The 22,046-nt window shown below is 43.9% G+C and overlaps 1 protein-coding gene across 1 annotated transcript in view; it reads right to left on the bottom strand.

The window, feature by feature from the left end:
• LOC138473498 (vomeronasal type-2 receptor 116-like) overlaps positions 1-22,046 on the bottom strand; it is a 75,197-nt gene that overhangs the window by 38,787 nt on the left and 14,364 nt on the right. Inside the window, exons 2-3 of the mRNA XM_069612137.1 lie at positions 18,872-19,002; positions 13,412-13,535 (exon numbers count right to left, since the gene is read on the bottom strand). Coding sequence (XP_069468238.1) covers positions 13,412-13,535; positions 18,872-19,002 — 255 coding nt within the window. The remainder of the gene's footprint in view (positions 1-13,411; positions 13,536-18,871; positions 19,003-22,046) is intronic.

Raw genomic sequence — 22,046 nt, 5'->3', positions numbered from 1 at the left:
ACACATTGAGTGTCATCCGCGTAATTGGTAAATATTATGTTCTCATGGTCAAGCATTGCAAATAGAGGGGCTGTGAAAATGTTGTAGAAAGAGGGAGAGGTGCAAGCACCCTGAGGTACGCCGCAGGTGATCGTAATGGGTTCAGATTCTGCCGTGCAGCAGAAAACCCTACTATCACATGAGAGGAGAGAAATGTACTACTTCGTGCAACCTGGTGGCCATGGTATCATGGTCCACCAGGTCGAACACCGCAGAGAGATCAAGAAGCATAACTAGTGTGGCTTCATTACGATCCATGCGGGACATAAGCTTGGACTTAAGTTTCAGATGCGCGGTCTCAGTTCCAAAGCCAACCCGGAACCCAGACTGATGGTCATTTAGAACTGGATATTTCTTTAGGTGATCTGCAATTTGTATGTAGGCCACGCGTTTAAGGATTCTTAGTAGAAACGCTGTGTTAGTGATAGGCCGGTAGTTATTTGGAGCATCGACTGAGAGGCCAGACTTTTTCAGAATGGGCATGACCCAGCCCTTCTTAAGATCCTGTGGGACCATACCAGAGGTTATGAAAGCATTAACAAATTTGCCGATAGAGGTGATTAGAGAGGGGGCGCAGGTTTTAATCAACATGGTGGTGTAGATATAACGTTCTTACATTTTGTGAGCTTAAGTTGGTTCATAATGATTTCTAGTTCTTTTTCCGTAACTGGAGATAGGTTGAAAGTGGGGATGAGCGAAGATCTTTGAAAGAAGCAGTCGCAGACTTAGACCCAGTACATTTTAAGTTAAAGCTCTTTTCCAAGAAGTTTTCCTTGATAGTATCTAGTTTCTTGTGCATGGCTTGTTGCATTTTATTACACAGGAGACATCATCAGTGATGGATCTCTCTGGGATAGTGTGATTGGTTCTTTCTTGTTCTTTCAGTACGCAAAACAGCTCTTTTGTGTCGTGTTGAGCATTTTGGATCCTATAGGTGAAGAAGTTATGTTTGGCCTTATAGGTGGAGGCTGTGGCTTTGTATTTACTGAGGAGCAGAGGTGTGTTACATGACTTCCATATATGGTAAGATTTGGGGATCAGTGACTTCAAAAATTGAAGTTCTGGTGTGAACCATAGGTTGCGTTTAGTATCAGGTTTTTCTGACTTCTTTTTGATGGGAGCCAGAATGTTAGCCACAGTTTCTAAATTGGTGGAGATTAGTTTTGCTAGTTCTTCCGGTGTGTCAAGTTTAGGATGCATGGATATAGAGTCAAATATTGGTTGTACTTTGTTTATAGTGATATTTTTTAAGTTCCGATACAATATTTCGGTATTATTTTGGCAATTCAATTTGATAGGAAGGTCAACCAAGATGTCAAAATTCACAAAGAAGTAGTCTTACCATGGACAAGGTGATACTAGTATGTTATTAATATTAATTGCGTGACTAGCTACCCAGTCTAGGGTATGTCCCATATTATGTGTGTGTTCTTGAATGAATTGTGTAAAGCCCAATTCAAACAGAGCATTTTGTAGTTCAAGTGCGACCTTGTCATCCTTGTGGTCAAACCAGAAGTACCATTTTGTATTTGCTTTGAGAGAGGAGAGTAGGAAGGCAGAGAGGTTTTTCACAAAGTCTACAACTATGTTAGGTGGTTTATATATGAGGAGTATGTTGAGGGTGTTCTCTGGATTCAAGCTAGTTTTAATACAGAGGGAGTCAACGCCTTCCATCACAAATGCCCTACTTGGCCAGATATTAAAAGTTAACCTGTGTATGAGGGCAACACCCCCTCCCCTTCCTTCTCTCCTGTCACATCTAATCATCCCATGACCAGATTAAGAGAGGGGCCTGCTGCTGTATGGGCCCATTATGCTCTTCAATATGTGTTGCAATCTCCAGGGCATGTTTTACTAGCGATCTGGTATTTATAAGGAGGAATTTAATGGAGGAATGGGGAGTGAGGGGTTTATTACGTATAGAATTAGAGATATGATCTTCTTTTAGAGGGAGGCTATTATCTGTATCCGTGAGAGGGTCAGGTATAAGGAAGTTGTAAGTGATGGATAAAACAATAGCAGGTGAGCTGGGTTGGGTTAGAGTAGCGAGCTCAGGCTTGTAGGTAGACCATGAAGTAATCTGGTCATCACTATCTTCTAGTGCAAGCAGGTTATTTATGTCCTCTAATGCCGTTTTAAGTCTGCTAGTTGTTTTACTAATATGATCTGTTATAATCTGTTGTTTCATTATTGTACCTTTAGCTGCTTCAAGTGCAGCAAGGACGTCCTGCAACCCCATATTCCGCTCGGAGTCCGGGAGATGTAAAGAGAGTGGCAGCACAGCACAACGCAGCTGGACGAGGACTGACGCTGACTGGTTTAAAATGTGGGAAATAGACCTTAGATATGGCAGCTAGACGAGAAATATGGGGAAATAGACTTGATATACAGGGAACAGACCTAAGATACGGTAAAGAGACATTGAATGTGGGAAATAGACAAATACAGGAACTAGACCAGAAATATAGGGAAATGAACCCAATGTACAGGAAATAGACCTAAGATACGGTAAATAGACATGAAATGTGGGAAATAGAGCTTAAATATGGGAACTACACCTTAAATATAGGGGAATAGACCTCATATACAGTAAACAGACATAAAATGTGGGAAATAAACCTTAAATATGGAAACTAGACCTGAAATACAGGGAAATAGACCTGATATACAGGGAATATACCTAAGATATGGTAAATAGACATGAAATGTGGGAAGTAGACCTGATATACAGATAATAGACCTAAGATACGGTAAATAGACAAGAGTTTGGAAGCTGAGGTTGGAAGCAGTATGTGGCACTCCGTGGAAGCACGGGGAGCGAAGGCTTCCCCTGTCCTCCCGAACATGGAGGAGGTTGGGCGGTCCCTGAGAAGCAGTCGATCGAGTCGAGAGGACCCAGTCCTGGACTTGAGAAGTCCCCTGAAAAAACCTACACGCCAGCGTCGACCTGTTCCTACATCATCTGCATCATCCGCAATGGCGGCGACAACACAAGAACTCTCAGGTATGAGTCTGCGTGACTCAAAACGTTTGGAAACAAGCTCAAATATTGATGTAATTAGGGGTATACCCCAACCCATGCCATCTTTTCCGCAAAACCAACGGGCAGACTCCCAGAAGGAGAAAACCCATGCGCTGACCCCTTTGGAGCAAGAACTCCCCTTTTCACCCCCCATTGCCGACAAGCCCCGTGCGCCCTACTTACCGGACAGAGGAGAGGTGGCGAATGGGGCTCAAAATGACGGGTTATTCGAAGCTGAGCCATCGCAGCATTTGCAGTCCTCGAGTCCCCGTCAGGAAGTCGAAGTTCCCGGGAAGTCAGTGGGAGTGGAGGTGGGTGAGGTGGGGGGAAAGTGAATCAAAACTGGAGGACTTGGCGGGGAGAACGAAGGTGGCCGCCGGCAGAGAAGTGTTCGCGCTGCAGGCGATCCCCACAGGACTCGAAGCAGACGCTGTGGGTGGGATAACCCCGTGCACTGCCTTCGGTGCAGAGCCGCCCGCCAGTCGGAACGTAACATGCTGGGAGGAGTCCAGAGAGGCTCTTCAGGACGAACAAGGGGAGACAACAGTGAAAGAAAACACAAACTCCCTAATAAACATTGCCATAGAGATCTACTCTCCAAGGGCCTGTCCCGACCTGAAGAGTCCGGACACTATGACCGAAATGGATAAATCTTTTTTAGAAGAAAGCATGGATTTAGGGGAGGGTCTAATAGTGGAAACAGCGATCTCGGAATTGAGGATTGAACTTGGTGATAGCTATCCTCAAAACCACGATTCCCTGCCCGCATGCAATGAACAAAAAACAATATGTAATTCGAAGAGCCCAAATACAACGATCGTCCTTGTCAAATCTTTTATAGAAGAAAACAAGCAGTTCTAGGAGACTGACAAAGAGGAGCTAATGACTACAGAAAAGGGGGTTGATTTCAGTGATAATGATCCCGAAAATTCATGCCATTCACCAGCACATAATGAACTTCAAGGGGTAGGGGATGGGATAATACCCAGGAAATTGCCACCAAAAAATTCCCCAAAGAAACTAGGAAATAAACAAAGAGGCAGTAAGCCAAAGTCATTAACATTTACGGGGAAAATGCCTCAGAAAAAGACCTCAGATGTACTAACTAAAAGAGCTCTGAGGAGAGCAATACCTAGACAAAAAGCAAACACTCTCCATGCTAATTCAGTAGCAATTCAGTAGCAAGATTTTTTAAAAAAACCATTGATGGAAGAACATCGTCAAATGGAAGAATTGTCAGACGCTGAGTTGTTGGAGGGTGATGTTTCCCATACAAGCGACAGATTACAAGAACGGAGGTTTGTATAGTCAGGGATGAGAACGGACTCTCCATGAGCAGTCCTAAAAACAGGGATTCGATATTTTAAAGACCCAGATTTACAGGGGAAGCAGGTTGTCCCGAGCCTGCCCCTACAAAACAACACACAATCAGAGAAAATACATGAAACCACTAGCGATATTTCAGGGGAAAGCCAGAAGCAACAGGCAAAAGGGTGTTCCTCCATACCAGAGGTAGTCAATATATTTGACAGTAATAGGGAGGTTGATCCATGCGCATTGAAGGAGTCCAGCGGGACATCAGCGCAGGAAACAGACCCAGTATGAGATGAAAGGCTCACAAGGGACTCATTACAAGAGAGCTTACCTGTAGATAAGGCCCAGACAATTTCAATTTCAATGAAAAAAAATATCTTACCGCAAGCAGGAAATAACGTAAGGGATCTGACATCGGATGCTCTACCTGTGGAAAAAAATCAAGAAAATATATCAGAAAAAATAATAAATATAGAAGAGGAATTTTAAGCTGATAATTCTCTGAGGTCCAACGTTTCTGGACATTGCTTTTCGGCAGGTCCTCATCAGCGACCCTCCCCACAAAATAGAAGATGCTCAAATTGGTCAGTGAACAATGAGAGAAAGACACCAACACGTAATAGAAGATCTTCAACCGTGACCAGTGACAATGAGAATGGATTAACAACTGAAAAACAGACATTTTCGCAATAATGTCAGTGATAAATATTGCAATGAACCCAGTCTGCAAATTGTATGAATCCATACATGATACCTTAAAGGACCAGCTAGCTCTGGTAGCAATGCTCCACACGAAAATGATCTATGTTGAAGGTTTCATTACGGCTATGGAACTAAGGGGGGGGGATCTCCACACTCTGAACAGTTTATTGAACAGAGAACCCAGACAACAAAATAAAACAGAAGCGACGAATAATACCAAGCAAATTAATTCAACCGCTACGCAGACCGAGGACACAGCTAAAGCAGTCAGGAAAGAGTCGGACGAAAACCAGCTGGGTGAAACGCAAATGATAAAAGAAAACGAGATCACCCCTCGGTACGTCCGAGAAGAACATAAGAAAGGCCCCCAATTAAAAGCACAAAATCAACAAGGGGGTAAACGGCAGGGTGACACAAAGAAACTAACTACAAATGGGTGTGTAGTCCTGACTTTAGAAAAAGACGTTCTGAGCACGACGCCCGTCGAGGGCGTAGGAGTAAAGGACATCAAATTGAGGCTCAGAGAGCGAAATCTCAAAACACGACCCTGGAGTAAAGACAATCTAAACCACAAATATTGGAACAAACAACATACCCGCTTTTTGCAAATGAGAAAACGAATGCAAAAAAAGTTGGACAGAGAATAGTCACACTAGAAACACAGCTGGTCCACACGGTGATGAAAAAGGAGTCAGCAAACTTCCAGAATAAAAACATCCAGCCAAATGAACAAACGACAAACCGAACTGTGTTCTTCCGAGACGTAGAGCTCCCAATTGTGGAAAAAGCAGATCAAGGTTCGTGCATAAAAGGTCGACAAAAGGAGAACCAAGTCCTGGATGAGAGCACCGATCTTATGGAGTTGTCGATATACTCTGTCGAAACCGTGGACACTGAATCCAGCTTAGAGATGCAACAATTAGAAGGTGTGACAAAAGAAGCAGGAGTCAAAACTAATGGAATTGTAGAAAAAGATCAAAAAAGTCCTTTTCTCACCTTAAAAGAAAGGCGTGATAAAATTGCCGGGGCCCCTAAGGCCAGCAAAAGGGACAAAACGTTGCCAACAGAAATAGAAAAAAGATGGACTGACTCCAGAGAGAAAGAATTGTACTCACGGGACAGGAACCACAGGAGCAGTTCATCCCGTACAAAAGGAATCATGAAAACTCTTGGGAAGAAGTCAAATCCGTCAACAATCGTAGGAAAGAACATACTCAAAAAAAAACTCAAGAGATTCAGATTATGAGAGAAATTCAAGAAATAAAAGAAATAACAATTCAGAGAATGAGAAAGATACTTACATTCCATATAGTAAAAAAATGGGTAGTGAAAGGTTTTTTAAATTGGAACGTGTGGGGGACACACGAGATAAACTGATACTGAACAAGAAGAACATAATGGCCCTAATGAATTGTATACCAAATCTGAGGCAGATCAATTCGGACGACATCAGAATTGTGGAATTTAGTTCCTCGGGGAAAAGAGACTGTGTCTATCTACATATCCCTTCTCCAATAATCAGAGCAATGATAACATTGGAACAGGAAAGCTTTCATATGCTGGGGTATGACGTTTGTGAGTGTCATCTAAGAAGCCAAAAATTGGGGCACGGAAAAAGTAAACCGGAAAAACAAGAGAATACAGTCAAAACAAGAGAAGGGTCAGGCCAGCTCAAAAGGACTAAAATCTAGACCAATTGAAAGGTCGAAACAAAAAGAGGCAGAATCCACAAATCCAACGCAGCTCGATTCCCCGGAGAGGGAGACCCAAAGAGGAAATCCTACAACTGGTGAAACGGTGACAACTCCATATTTGGACCCTCTCAACAACGGTAGACACCCCAAGGGCCCTCTTCGGAGCCTGACAATAACATTTGCACAAGAAGATTTAACCAGGGACAACGGACAAACAACCATAATCACCCCCAACGATGAAGAAAAAGGCACCCTCACTAGATGGTCGTGGATTTCAAAAGCATTAACAAAGAAGAGCTAGCCACCCAGGGAAGTGAAGGACAGCACGGAACAAGCGCCGAGAGCTGACCCGGAAGAAGCAGGAAAAGATACTATCGTAATGGGAAGTTGGAATACCAGAGGTTTTAGCCACCTCTTGGCAAAAAGTGATGTAAATCTAGGGGAGTTTGACATCTTATGTCTCCAAGAGACATGGTTAATGAATAAACCCTTTTTGGAGGGATATGAAACCTTCCTATCCCCAGCGACGCATTCGGGGAAAGGCTTTCCATTGTCAGGTTTGCTGACAGCCATCAGATCTGGAGTGGGAATCCAATATATAAAAACGGAAGTGTCAAATGCTCATTTCCAAGTATCCGTTTTGAAATGGACAAAAACATCTGCGGATACTAATAATCAAAAAGTTGCAAAGGAGGAGACAGTGGTTTTGATAAATACCTATTGGAACCCAGCAGTAATTAAGAATAAAGACTTCCTGAAATTAGCAGATTGCATATTGGAGAAAATACATTTAGAATGAGCGCCCAAATGTATTATTCTTTGTGGGGACTTTAATGCGATCTGCTCTAAAAGCATAATTTTCAATGGAACCACGAAAAAAGTCCCACTAAATATGGTCCGAGGCCACTTATGGAAGGCGACGATGTCAGCATGGGACCTTCATAGTTTAGAGACATCAATGCGCAGTGGGGGTTTACTTATCCCGACATGGGAAAGAAACAACCACAGTGCAAATTTAGATCGCATATTTGTCTCTAACGAAATGCTGAGGATTATGGTTGATTTTGAAGTGGTGAAAACATATAACAGTGATCACAACTTATTAAAAGTAAAATGGATCAACACGAGGAGGCCTAGACCAACCATGGCCGTCGGGATTGAGACATGTAAAGGAGGCACAAGGTTGAGACTGTCAGCTAAAGCAGTGGAAGAGCTAACGGGTACATACACTATCATATGCAAACGAAAGCATCAAAGGGGGTTGAAAAACGAAAAAGACAACATCAATTACCATCCATTGTTAAAAGTTTATGAAAAGGAAAAAAATGTATGGCCTAATCATGAAATAAAAACCCACATACACGAATTTAATAAATGCATTGTGGAAGAGAGGAAAATATTAAGAAAACTTAAACCCCTTGCAAGCAAAACACATACCCTTGAGATGGCGAACCAAGTTAAAACCACTGTAAGGATATACAAAAGTTGGCTATGGCATCAAAGAGCTGTAATCACCCAAGCAGATGCAACTGCAATGCTGAGGACAGTATGTAGCCGGAAATCAAGAGACTTCTGGACCTTGATAAGAACAACGTCAGGGATCCAAACAAATCCAATAAATAACTTTGTTGGAGAAGAAGCGTGGATTAAGCACTTCAGTGACCTATTCCAGAAAGTCGGGTGTCATAATTCAACAATTCCAACAGCCTCTAACACCGATTGGATGACAACATGGGATCGGGACGCCAATAAGAGAAAACTGGTCCATTTGAACAATTCAAGGGCCCCCGGGCCAGATGGCATTACAAACGCAGATCTAAAAGAACATCAAGAAGAATGGACGGAATTTACCCATGAGGTTATAAAGAACTGTACATTACACATATCCATACCCACCTCTTGGACGACTGCAACTATTGTGCCAATTTATAAGCATGGACCAAGAGAGGAACCAAAGAAGTGTCGGCCATTAGCACTCCTCAATGTCATTGGAAAAAATGTCGGCTCATTACTTTTGGAAAACTTTCAAAAATGGGCAAGAACCTCGGGCACTGAGGATCCACTTCAATCGGGGTTTGTGAAGGATGCCGGGACGGCCCCAAATATCTTGCTGTTAAGCATCTTAAAAAGCAAGATTCTCAAAAGGAAGTCCTAAAATCCATCTGGCATTTGTTGACCTGGTCCAGGCTTTCGACCAGGTCAACCGGGAAATCTTATGGGAAATATTAAGAGCAAAACGCTGCCCGGAAGGCATTTTGGAACCCATTAGAGCTCTTCACCAAAACACCTCTGTAGTGGTATGCTTAAATCGAGAAGGGCTCCGTTCAGAACAAATTCACATGGCCAGAGGAGTAAAGCAAGGGTGTCCCCTTGCCCCGACGCTATTCAACTCATACCTGTGGGATATTAAAGATGGAGAACTAGTGATCCGCTCATTTCCACCAGCAGTAGGAAGATATAAGATCTCGAGACTTCTCTACGCGGACGATCTCATCTTACTGGATTATACACTGATTGGCCTGCAGCGCCAATTAAATGAGTTGGTAGTTTACATAAAGAAGAATAACTTGGAAATTAACAAAACCAAAACCAAAGTTATGACTATGGAAAAACATAACATCCATACCGAAACATTCAGATGGACCCTGGGAGGGGAGAAGATTGAACAGGTGGGGGAATTTAAGTATCTAGGGGTGATTCTTAGCAACAACAAACAAGAGTGTCCAATGCAAAAACATCTTTTGGAAAAATTGAAGAATCTGGCAAGTCAGGCCAAAGCGATAGACAGAAGATTCTGTCAATTTACAACAATCCCCTTGATACAATTTTACAAGGGCAAAGTGGTTCCTTCCCTAATCTATGGCGCAGACGCTATGTTGATGATCCCGCGAAAATTCTGGAAGCGCATTGAAGAGCTCTTCTGGCGAAGTATATTGAACTTACCAGCGTCAACACCTGTTTCAACGATACGTCAATGTTAGGGAGAATTCTCTGTAAAGGCTAATTTCCCAAACCTAGTGAGTCCTCCAGCAGCTTTGCTGGATTTTTTGGGGTTTATTTTTTTCTCCTGCTAAGAGTGAGACTCTTTTTCTCCCACTCTTAGACATGATTTGAGGTGTTCCTTTGACTTTGAATGTGTTTTATGGGCTATGGGGTCCTTTACCCCATAGGGCTTCATGTGTTTTTGGTATGTGGGTTACACAGCACCCTCCGTGCCGTAACCCAGGGGTTTTGTAGCGACCCCTAAACATAGACTCCATACCCTGGGACTGACTACTGTCTCCCAGGGCATGTAAAGTCACCATTGGCTTTACTAGTCCCAAATTATGAACAGAAACCAGTACAAACCATCATATTGTGGACGTACTGGTCGGGGCAATTCGATTGCCCCGGGGTCTGTTGTTCGAGGGGGCACGTCCCCCCTGATCAAGTTTTGGCTGGTGGCAGTGGATACTACTTTTTATATTCGACCGTGAATATTTTCCTATGGGATTTTCCCATTGTTCGAGGCTAGCACTTTTTAATATAGCCTCGAACATACCGCCGGTTTATTAAATTAATAGTAAATCACTGGTTGGTAATTTTTGCCGAAACTCGGTTCCAAAATGGCGTTTGTTTTCGCTTCTGTGACTCCAACCCAAGTCGAGCCCTTTGTTCCACTTTTTGGCGGGCTTATCCACAGAAGCCTCCAAAAGTGGTGCCACTCTGTCTGGGTACCACAGGAGGTGTGGGAGGGGGTTTAGGAACCCTGGACTGAGTTGCCTTGGCAACTCAAGTCGCACTCTTGGGTGATTGGCCCAAGTGGTGAGCCGCCCGGCTCACCACTTAGCATGTTTGATTGACAGCTAGGCTGAGTGAATGGGGGTTTGCTGCATAAAAGCCCGGAAAACTTAGAAAAAAAAAACACAGCTAGTGCTTATTTTAAAAAAAAAAATAAATAGCACTTACCGAGATTCAGCTGCAGCTTTCCTGCTCTGGTCTCCGGTCCCCGTCCTCCGCGTACAGCACCAATGAAGGAAAAGCCACCCAGCGGTAGCTTTTGTTTACTACAGCTGGCTGGCTTTTCCTTCATTAGTGCCGCAAAAGCAAAAGCCAGCACAGGCGGACATCCATTTCACAAAATGGATGCGCCCATGTGCTTGCTTTTGCGAATTTTGAGCTTGAATAGCTCAAAATTTTACATAGGAAGTTTTAAAAAAAAAGTGCTAGTATTTCTTTTTTAATGTTGCCTATCTATTTTTTAAATAACATTTTTTGCTGGACTATCCCTTTAAATATGGATGTTATACCAGAAATATAGGGAAATGCACTGATATACAGAGAATAGACCTATGAAACAGTAAATAGACATGAAAGGTGGGAAATAGACCTTAAAATGGGAAATATATGTAAAATATAGAGAAACAGAACTGATATTTTTAGGGAGAATTATATGCAGTCCCCTTTGGGAAACACCACACACAATTAAGACTACAAGTGCAAGTACAAATTCACCTTTGGTCCAAGCCTGTACTACACAGTGAAGTGGTAGCGATGGCTGAGCAGCCAGACTTATCTCAAGAGTAAAGTGAGAAGTATTAATAGTTACACAAAGGACAGCAATTACTATGATTCAAACAAACACTTACTCAAGGTTTCTGAGTAAAATAATATACATTTATTTACACTTCAGTTATTAAACATTTCACTATTATCAAGCAGTTGAAAAAAAATCACGATTCTATACACTACACCAGACCCAATAGATTCTGGACATGTTAGGCTCAGAATGAAGTGTGAGCAAAATGGCACTCCAGTAATTTAAAAGGCAGAGAAAAACAAAGTTAGACAGAGGTTGAGCAGCACCAACATGTAAGTAAGCAGGGCAATCTAGAAAGAGGAACTACAGTGAGGAAATCAAATCAAGAGGCCAGGGCCAAAGTCAATGGACCAAAGTCTTTGCAGAGGATCACACAGTTCAGGGTAGTTCGCGGTTAAGTCTTTGCCAAGAGTTCAGAACGAAGTTGGTCGGACGAAAAGTTACTTTAAAGACTAGAGAAGTACAAGCTCTCAGATTGGTGAAAGATTTCACACACTTTCACCGTGGCTGGACGAAACGAACAACTGGGATAGTACAGTACATTTAGAGCAGAAGAATGCTGTAGCTGAGGCAGACGTTCCTGGCAGGTCCTGCAGGCTCACGGTTCCTGAAGCAACTGTCAGACTGACAAGAAGGAGGAAGACTGAAGGGTCCTGTACTGCCCAGGGAAGAAAACGGCAGCAGAGCAAAGTGACAAATAAAAGGTGCGCTCCTTAAAACCCAAGCAGAGTCCATTCCTCTTGCCTATCCACTTCACTGTAGCTCTGTACAGCAAATTCGACCAGAGAAGGGAGGCTTGGCGAGCAGTTTGGTGAACTGGTTGTTCCCACCAGCTCAAGGGGAGAAGATTCCTTGCAGATCTTCCCTGTCGTCAAAGTTTGAAGATTCGGACCCGCAGCAGGGCTTCACCGGGAGGTTCAGTCATCGTAGAGGTCCTCTTCTGTCAGTTTCTCATCGACTGTCTCAATCCAGTGGCGACTCTGCCTTTCCAGACCCAGAGACCTGCTTTTTATGCAGTTTTCCCCCATTAACACAGCCTGGCTGTCAATCACGCAGCAAGGTGCCTGTCCCGCCGGGACAGTCACCACAGCCAATCATACCAGAGTACGACATGGGTCTCCAAGGAGACCCTGTGCAGGGAGTCTCAAACCCCTCCCTCACATCATGTCCGCTTGAGACATTCAGGCGCCTAAGTAGGGCTTCTGCGCAGAAGCCTGCGAAAGGTCGGCGAACAAAGGAATCAAACCTGGTTGGCACGCAGAGTAAAACACGAGAAAGAATTTAACAAAAAGAAATGGTGAATAAACCCAGCCAGAACTGTATAAAAGTAAATATGGTCCAGCGGGTTTAAGTTCGAGGGTACTAAGATAGCCTAAAACAAAACCAAGGCTATTTAATATAACCGCGGTAGGAAAAATAGGGTAGTTACCACTGCCACCAGCCAAATCTTGATGAAAAGGGAACAACATAATGTTCCATGAGAAACAGACAAAAAGGGATAACTATTAACCCTTTCCAGAACTCTATGTAAGATAGTTTGTACTGGGTCTGTGGATTTAAAAAGACTAATAAAGTCAATGGCAACTTTACATGTTTGGGGAGACAGTAGTCAGTCCCAGAAAATGGAATTTAAAGGGGATGTCTGAAAAAGACAACCCTGTGTCACTGCACTGAAGGTGCGGTGCAACACACAGTAAAAAGATGATGCCTATGGAGTAGGTGAGGCTGCACAGTCTATGTACACAAAAATGTTAAACACACACAGCAAAACACATGTAAGAGTGGGAAAAAAAAGGCTCACACTCTTACCAGGTGAAAAAATTAATCTTAGAAATCCAGCAAAGCTGCTGAGGGACTCAGTAGGTAAGGGAAAAAGCCATTCTGGAGAATTCTCCCTAACAGATATACAGGGAATAGACCTAAGATACGGTAAATAGACATGAAATGTGGGAAATAGACCTTAAATATGGGAACTAAACCTGAAATACAGGGAAATAGACCTGATATACAGTTAATAGGGTGAGGCCAATATGAAGCATAAGGTGAACAAGCTTTACTCACTGGTGCTGTTTGAAAACTCTCCCTCTGCACAGGGCGCACAGTCAAAGCAGCAGATGGGACGCCCCTCCATATGAACTTTCCGGGACCCAGGGGGGCAGCTCTCACTGCAGACAGAGCGCGGGATCTGCAAGAAAGAGAGATTCATAGAGAACGATTCACTTGTAAGAGTCAGGTCAGGGCTCGGGATCTGCTGTAACCCTTCTTGGTTGGGATTATGACAGTCACACATTTAAGTAAAGCATTTATCAGGGAAATGGAAATGTACACATCAGTCTTTTTCAGACCTGTTAAGATGCCGTCGCTATTGAGCGCATAGATAACGTTCATCTCCATGGAACAAGTGGGGGCTGATCACTCACTCCAGTAGCTTTCAAGTTCTTTACTGTGTCTTAAATCACTGTTCATGCATGTTGCATTGTTCTTGAGCAATTTAATTAAGTTAAGGAATGTTATGTTAAGTAATGATGGGTTCTTCAATCCCCAGAGCTCTGTCTGTGTGCGTGGGAAGCAAGCATAGACTTAGTGCATCATTGTATAAATAGGGGCATAGCTCAACACAGGCACTAGTTGATGCAGTCTCTAGACATATTTCCTAAACTGTGGAAAAGCTGTGTACAGACCACCAAAGGTTTTGCAAGTGAGCATGGCGTGGTGCAGAGAGCAATGGATGCCTAACAATCTCTCTCCTGCTCCTTCTATATGAAGTAGACTCCCCAGACCAGATTTCTTCTGAATTGTATTTTTTAAAGTGAGCTACGGTCCAACAGATGTCACTTGTTTCAAGTGGTGACTATTATTATTACTGTGTTTACTCCCAAACCCGCAGATTGGTGGTCGGTTGCCAGGAGCAGTGTTGTGCTCCAACGTCATCGAGTTACATGAGGTAAACAATGGGCATAGGCAGTGCGGGGCTCAGCAGCCTTCGCTTATGGAAATGCTGTGCATGATAATAGCAGTAATACACAGCGATCTCTCCCTTGTGCCCCTGTTCAGCTGTATTGGCAGCGAGAGACGACCATGGGTAGAGACTCTAGCTATGGGACTTTGTAAAGTAACTTGACAAAGCCTATGCAGTACTGGCCTAGATGGAGAGTGTCCAGCACTCTGTGAAGATAGTTCCCGGAGATTGAGTCAAATACCTGCTCGGCATCCAGCGCTGCTGCAATCGCTCATGCCAGGGAGATAAATTTGCGATAGTATACAGAGGAACCTCAGTAAGTTGTGTACTGTGGATCACAAAGGGAAGAAGCCCGACTGGTTCTTTGGAAAACCTACAACCCAAGCCAATTGTGCCTGAGGCTCTCCCTTCTGGTAAGTCTCAATTGCATGCTCAACCTCTTCCACTGTGAACTTCACGTCAAGGGAAGGTGAGTCCTCTGGTGTCAGGTGGGGAAGATCTATCCCGTGCATGTACTGAGTAATTCCTTGGCACTAATGCATTTCTCTGTCAGCACAGAGGATGTAAAGACTGGAGGGGGGTATCTGTACCCCTGCTCTCTATATGGCAGAGGAGATAGGGTAGCTATGGACGAGCAATCAAGGCTTCAGCTCTCAGGAGGTGATGCAGGCTGGTTCTTAAGAACAGTGTAGTCCCCAAGCACCCACAAAGGAATGTCCACACACTATGTTAGTGAAAACACAGTTCTTTATATAAATACGGCTTTGATTATGTACACATACAATAACACATTTTGTGCTCAGGCAATTCGAACTTGGTAAATATATACAGTCTCCATGTGGTACCACCATTACTCCTTTGATTCCATTGAAATGCATGAACTGTAGACAGTTTCAATATGGCATACAAATCCATTAATAAACAGTGAACCAACACTAGACTTGAAAAGGAAAACAAGTTGGTTATACAATTGGCAGAATACTGGGCTCCTACGCTAGGCACAGTTCTGTATGAGGCTCCCCACACCTGGACACCCTGTAAATCATGCAATTCAACCAGCCCAGTCCATATATTGTCTATTAAAGTCTTATTTCCTTCTACAAAGTTTCTACCACCCCAATGTACCTGGTATAGAAGATTTCTTCGATGGGTCATCGACAAATCCTTCTTGAGTGGCCCCCTTTAAGGCAGGAGCCACAGATCGTCGATAGTCCTCGAAGAAGGTGAACTTGGCGTTGAGAGTCCTCTATGAAATGTTTGGTGGAGTCAAGGCAGCAGCTTTGGTCTGGGCGGTGCTCGTTGACGATCGGTCGTGGACATCCTGCAAAGACAAGGCATGCGGTGCACCTCGACAGCGATAGTTTGTTGCCGCAAAGAGTCACTGAAGAATTTTGGCCCAAAAGGGCATCAGGTCGTTGGCATTTTTCTGGTCTTCGGGTGGCGGGAAACCCACAGGCGGATTCAGCTCAGCACGTCTGTGACCTCGACTTTCTCCAGCAGGACAAAGCAGTCGACGGTGTGGACAAAAGAGTCCTTTGATTCAAGTGTTTTAGGCAAAAGGTTTAGCAGTGCCGCTCCGGTTGTCATTGGCATGGTATCAAGCAGTTCCCGCTTCTGGGCAACACAGCTTCGACAGGCTTCCAGCAGTTATGGCGGTCCTCCAAACCCTGGTCGATGACGATGGCCTTGACGTCCAGCTGCTTTACTTCGGATTCCTCTGCGGTCCCTGTCTCTGATTTACAGTCTTTCCAAGGCTAGCTTCCAGGGCACTTTGGCAAAGATTAGTGGTCTGCACAATGTTCCCTCGTAACTTGGGAAAAGGTCTCCTAGCCAGATCCTCTCTTGGATCAGTTCCTTGAAGGCACGGCAGCTTTCAGATTGCATGGAAGAGAAACAGCAGTTCACCTTCTTCTTACCGGATCGGCTTTGAGAATAAGCATCAAGTTTCGACTTCAGCTTCTAAACAATTTCCATCAGTGAGAGGTCCCCAGATATACTGTTTGGTCTCTCATTCATTCTGCTGGGTCACATTCAGGCAACCAATCATTCAGAAGGGCATTTAGGCAGGCAGGCAGCCAATCAGGCTCACAGTGCATTCAGGCCATTCTCCTCCCTCCAGACACCCACATCAAGGAATGTGTATTGGGACAAGCACCCAGCCATTCAGCACTCCACACTGCATTCATACCATTTTCGGGCAGGGCTGTCTCAGCCTTTGTATCACATACCAGAAACCAGGCACCCATAACATGAATTGCATATTGGTCACACACTCCATTTACCCAGGTCCCACCCCAAAGGTGTACTCACAACACACAGTGGGCCTCATTACGACCCAGGCGGACTTCGCGGTGCTAAATGCACCGCGAAGCATGGCGGAAAGCCGCCGATAGCGCCATGGGGGTTGGCGGATTTACCGCCCCATTCCGACCTCGGCGGAGCGGTAAATCCCCAATCCCCATTTTACCCTTCCCCATTCCCATTTTTGCCCCATAGGGTATAATGGGAGTGGGGAAGGAGTTAATTACGCCACCGTAAAATACGGTGGCGTAATTAACAACGAGGTCCCGTAGCGCCATGGTTTTCTCCGGCTGGTAAAACCAGGCGGAGAAAACCTCCATGGCGCTACGGGAACTCGTAGTATGGCGGAGAGGTACGCCATGCACTACGCTGGCGTAACACCCTCTCCGCCAGGGTCCTAATGAGGCCCAGTCACTGGGAAGGCTCCAGCCGGTCTGGCCTGGACTTTCCCACAATACCATATTTGGAACTTCCACCCAACAGCCAGTCAGGGGGAAGGGGCAGAGTCAGGGCTTCCCAGGACTTTGGGAAAATAAGGTAACAGGCAATAGAAAGCAAGAGGCTGCACGGGCCACTTGTCTCCTATCAGGAATCAACTGATTCAAATGGCAGGGCCTGGGTTTAACAAGAAATGGAGGATACTCAGAGCACCTGTCAAATTCAGCATGGAGCTGCCACCAGCACATACCCTGCTCTGTTGGCCACACACAGGTGCCCAAAAACATACACTAGGGGTACAGGGTTGTACCCCCACCCATGGGTGCCATAAGGGTATCCCAAGCATCTGTTGCCCCAATCAGAAAGAGGAAGAGCTGCACTGCCAGGTGTCCCACATGGACTTTTTGACAAAGAATTATACAGAACACATATGAAAAAGGAGATCAGGACAAGGACATGGAGGCCCTGTCCCTCCAATGCATTTCCAGCATCACAGTCAGTGCTATAATTATGGGTAAAAGCATTGTTTATACCGATGGTGTCTGTTACAGGACTTGCTGTCCGATCCTGTATCTCTGTGATTGTAGTATTGTTGCCCTCGTGTTTGATCAATCCGGCTAATGTGTGCCCCATTCTATCGGCCTCACTGTATTTATGAGCCTGGACCAGCCCACTGATATAAGGAATCTCACTTTCAACCAGAACCTGAAAGTTTAGGAGTTCACTTTTTATCATGCCTAAAAAAGCCTCCCTCCGCACAGTGCCATGTTGGTTCTCCAGGGCTCGTATCATCTCCTCTGAAGCTGTCAGCTCCCTTCTAATCTGCTACAGGATCACACCCACCGAGGATAGTGCAATTCCCCTTACATAAACCTTGAATGATTCCCACAGGGTTGAGGAACTTGAAACCGAGCCGCACTTATATCAAAGTATGTGGCAATGTTGTCTTCCATGTCTTCAAAGAGTGCTGACCCCAACATCCTCCACAACTATGGGAGACATGCTCTGCATCGAAACCAAGAGATTGGGGAATGGTCTGAATATGTGCAGGGTAGAAGGGCGCACCCATCTAGAGCCCCCAGGTGTGCCATCGACACCAGCCAGTTGTCTACTCGCAACATAGTGTTGTGCACCAAAGAATAAAAGGAGAATTAGCTCGCCACGCATCCATCAGCTGAAGTGGAGACACATAGGGCCTCATTACGAGTTTGGTGGTAGCCGTGCCTGTAAAACAGACATGGCTACCGCCAAACTCGCTACCGGCACCGCCACACATGAATGGGCATTTACCAGCCCATTGAGAGTTAAACGGGACGCTAATGGCCCATTCGCGGGTAGCGGTATTACCGTCTCCCCATCCCCATTCTGCCCATAGGGCAGAATGGGGGTGGGGAGCATGGATGCACCGGCACCATTAATAACAGTGCCGGTGTACCCGCTGGTTTTGTAAACAGGTGGTGCACAGCCCGCCAGGTCAGACCTCGCAGGCTGTCAGGCACCCACAAGCAAAATTCATAATTTGGCGGTATGGTGCCAACGGTGCCGGTGCTGAACCGGCACCGTTGGTACTGTACCGCCAAAGTCGGAATGAGCCCCATAGTCCACCTAATGACTCTTGTGGATGCTGTATGCGCCCATCGTCGATGAACGGTCTATTTGTAAGTCGAGTATAGGATTAAAATCACCTCCCCATATTACTACAAAGCCGTCAGAGGAATCCCACATCTGAGCTAACTCTGAATAAAAGAAGGGGTCATTCACATTAAAGTCATACGTGCTAACCAACAGTGTTTTCACACCCGCTAGCACCCCCTCCCCTCTGCCTTATATTCTGCCAACTTGTTGTTAATCTCTTCTAGAATGATATCCACCTCTTCTCTGTTCAGTGTTGCCACAAGGTCTTTTTCTATCCCTTGAATTTCGTTGTTAAGGTCTGCCAAATTGTTTGCCAATTCTTGAAGAGTGAGTAGTATAAGGTCTAGAGAACACTTATTAAGTATGGCCTCCCATTTTTTTACAAAGCTTTTGCTCTCTTTGCACAACGTAGAGCGCAACTGGATTCGTAGGCCAAGGCGGAACTTGAAACTAAAAAAAATCCCGAAATTTAAAAGAGACACATATGATTATTTGAAAGATGAGGTCTACACATGGATGGACAAATATGGTCCTCCTGAAAGGAAATCCAAACCTACAAACACTAGTGAGACATCAAGCTCAGGAACAGACACAGAGAGAGTGTCCTCTAATATAGAAGAAGAAACCCTCCCAAGTACGTCAGGTTCTTCAAGACCATCGGAAGCATCAACAAGAGGCAGACAGCTTTTTTCGACAAAGGAAGAAGAGAACAAGAAGGGGGGGAGAAAGACAGAGAGGAAAACCAAACACAAGATTACAGCAAAAGAAAACATTGTAATTAATTTGTCTACAAGAACACTGACCACCCAAGAAATGCAAACATTACAGAAAGTTCTTAGTTTTGTGCCAACATACGATAGCACACTATTCGAGTCCAAAATAGAATTATACAAATTGATCAGGAAAATTAAGCTGAAAGTGTTCTTTAGGGAACTCGAACAAGAAGGAGAACAAGATATAAAAGAAGAGGATTTCAAAGAATTCAGGAGTTAGAGTACTTTCATCCCTCCGCTTACCATACCTTCAATTGACATTTTCCAAAAACAAGTAACGAGAGACTTTGAAAAGATGTGTTTTAAGTCCAACTCAACACGCAATATAAAACCACACACACTGAAATTAATACAAGATCTATATGGAGATCCATCAGTGACTATTAGGTCTGCAGACAAAGGAGGTGGTCTAGTATTGCTGAACACAACAGACTGCGAAGAGGAATGCGAATGACAACTGAGTGACACAAACACCTATGCACAACTAGCGAACGATCCAACACCAGAAATCAAGTGCAATTTGGAAACACTATTAGATAAGGCTGAAGAACTCAAATGGATCCACCATCACACAAGGAAATTTCTGACAAACCCATACCCTCGGATACCACATTTCTATACATTACCTAAGGTGCATAAAGACCCAACGAAACCACCAGGGAGACGATTGTAGCAGGGATGAACAGTACTCTAGAACCTCTTGGTAAATACGTAGACTACTTTTTACAACCTCTCATTCAAAAAACGAGTACATACATCAAGGATTCGACTCATTTTCTGAAATTTTTAAATTCAATACCATTTGACTGCAATAACTTTTACTTTACAATAGACGTCAAAAGTGTATATATGTCAATCCCACATGACCTAGGAAGTGAGGCTGTAGAATGGATACTACTCAAGGCAGCAGAAATACCAGCGCAAAAAGAATTCATAATGGCACTCCTCGAATTCATAAGCAATAACTCATACTTTCAATACAAAGACAGATATTATCTCCAAGTAGCAGGCACAGCCATGGGGCGACCATGGTTCCACCTTATGCTAATGCATTTATGCATAAATTTGAAACAGAACACTTACTCCTGAATCAACGTTGGCAACAAAATTTGAATATTTGGATCAGATACATAGATGACATTTTCGGAGTGTGGAAAGGCAGTGAACTGGAATTACTAGAATTCTTTGAATATATAAACAGCAAAGACACCAGAATCCAGTTTACACATGAATACTCCCGAGAGAGTATCCACTTTCTAGACGTGAAGATCAACATAAAGAATACAGGATATCAGACAACTATTTTTCGAAAACCTACAGACCGCAACCACTTGCTTCAACGACTAAGTTTCCATTAACCTAGTCTTATCAAAAATCTTCCTTACAGCCAGATGCTTTGGGTGAAAAGACTGGTGGGTGACCCAACGGACAACGACAATGAAGTTAAAGAAATGGGAAAGACATTTTTGGACCGAGGATACACGAAGGAAGAAATAGCTGCAGCAGAAGTACGTGCAGCAACTCAAAATAGGGAAGATTTGCTGAAAGTCAAAATCAAGGAAGAAAATGCACCTCCGTAAGTGTTCGTATCTAAGTACTCCAGACAAAGTAATCACATTCAAACCGTCATTAAAAAAACAGTGGAACACAGTGACATGTGAACAACGTGTTGAACATTTATTCAAAGATGTCCCCACATTCACCTGCAAACGGAACCACAATCTCATAGATAAACTTGTCAAAACCAGAGCAGCACAAAAAAAGTAGTGTTCCCGCGGCGAATTGGTACCTTAATTGTGGCTATATAATGAAAGGTGAATCACTAAAACATACATACACAGGAGAGACAATCAGATAAAAAAGTTTCGCCACGTGTGATTCCCATAACGTGATTTACACAATAAAATGTCCTTGTGGCCTGTATTATGTTGGCCAAACACTGAGGGCAGCTAAAGCCAGATGGAATGAACACAGGTCCTGCATAAGGAACAACAATACAAACTCGGCTGTGGCCAGACACTGGCATGACAGAAAACACAATTTGGCCCAGATTAAATGTGCTATTCTGGAGGTAGTAGAAAGAAGAGATCTTCATGAGAAATTTCAGAAAACAATGGACCAACGTGAAACCTTTTGGATCGATCGTCTTAGCTCCTTGACACCAAAAGGGCTAAACGAAGAGATCAATTACATGTGCTTTCTATAAATGCCAATGTTGATGAAAATATAATGTGTTACCTTGGTGAATGAATGATTTTGATTCTAATGCTATACTCATCCCCTTGCACCCACCTTAATGGCACCACAGATGATTTGACTTATATTTAGCTCAAGACACAGAGGTCTGACTTACAACCTGAACTGTACATTTAACAAATTCAATTTTAGGGTAATCGTCACTCTACATTAAGGGATTTACCAGTCAAATCATTTTAATTACCTTATTTAATTTAAATTTCCATTTACTTCCCTATTCTCGTAGTGAACAACACAGCATAATCTCGATATGCAATACGTTTATTACAATTCATGCTAGTTCAATGTGTACCAGAAGCTTTGACCTTATTCAAATTTCACAGTTCAATTTTAA

The sequence above is a fragment of the Ambystoma mexicanum genome, chromosome 8 (genome assembly GCF_040938575.1).
Source record: "Ambystoma mexicanum isolate Mex_15411 chromosome 8, UKY_AmexF1_1, whole genome shotgun sequence".
Lineage (NCBI taxonomy): Eukaryota > Metazoa > Chordata > Amphibia > Caudata > Ambystomatidae > Ambystoma > Ambystoma mexicanum.
This window is presented reverse-complemented; position numbering and strand designations above follow the sequence as displayed.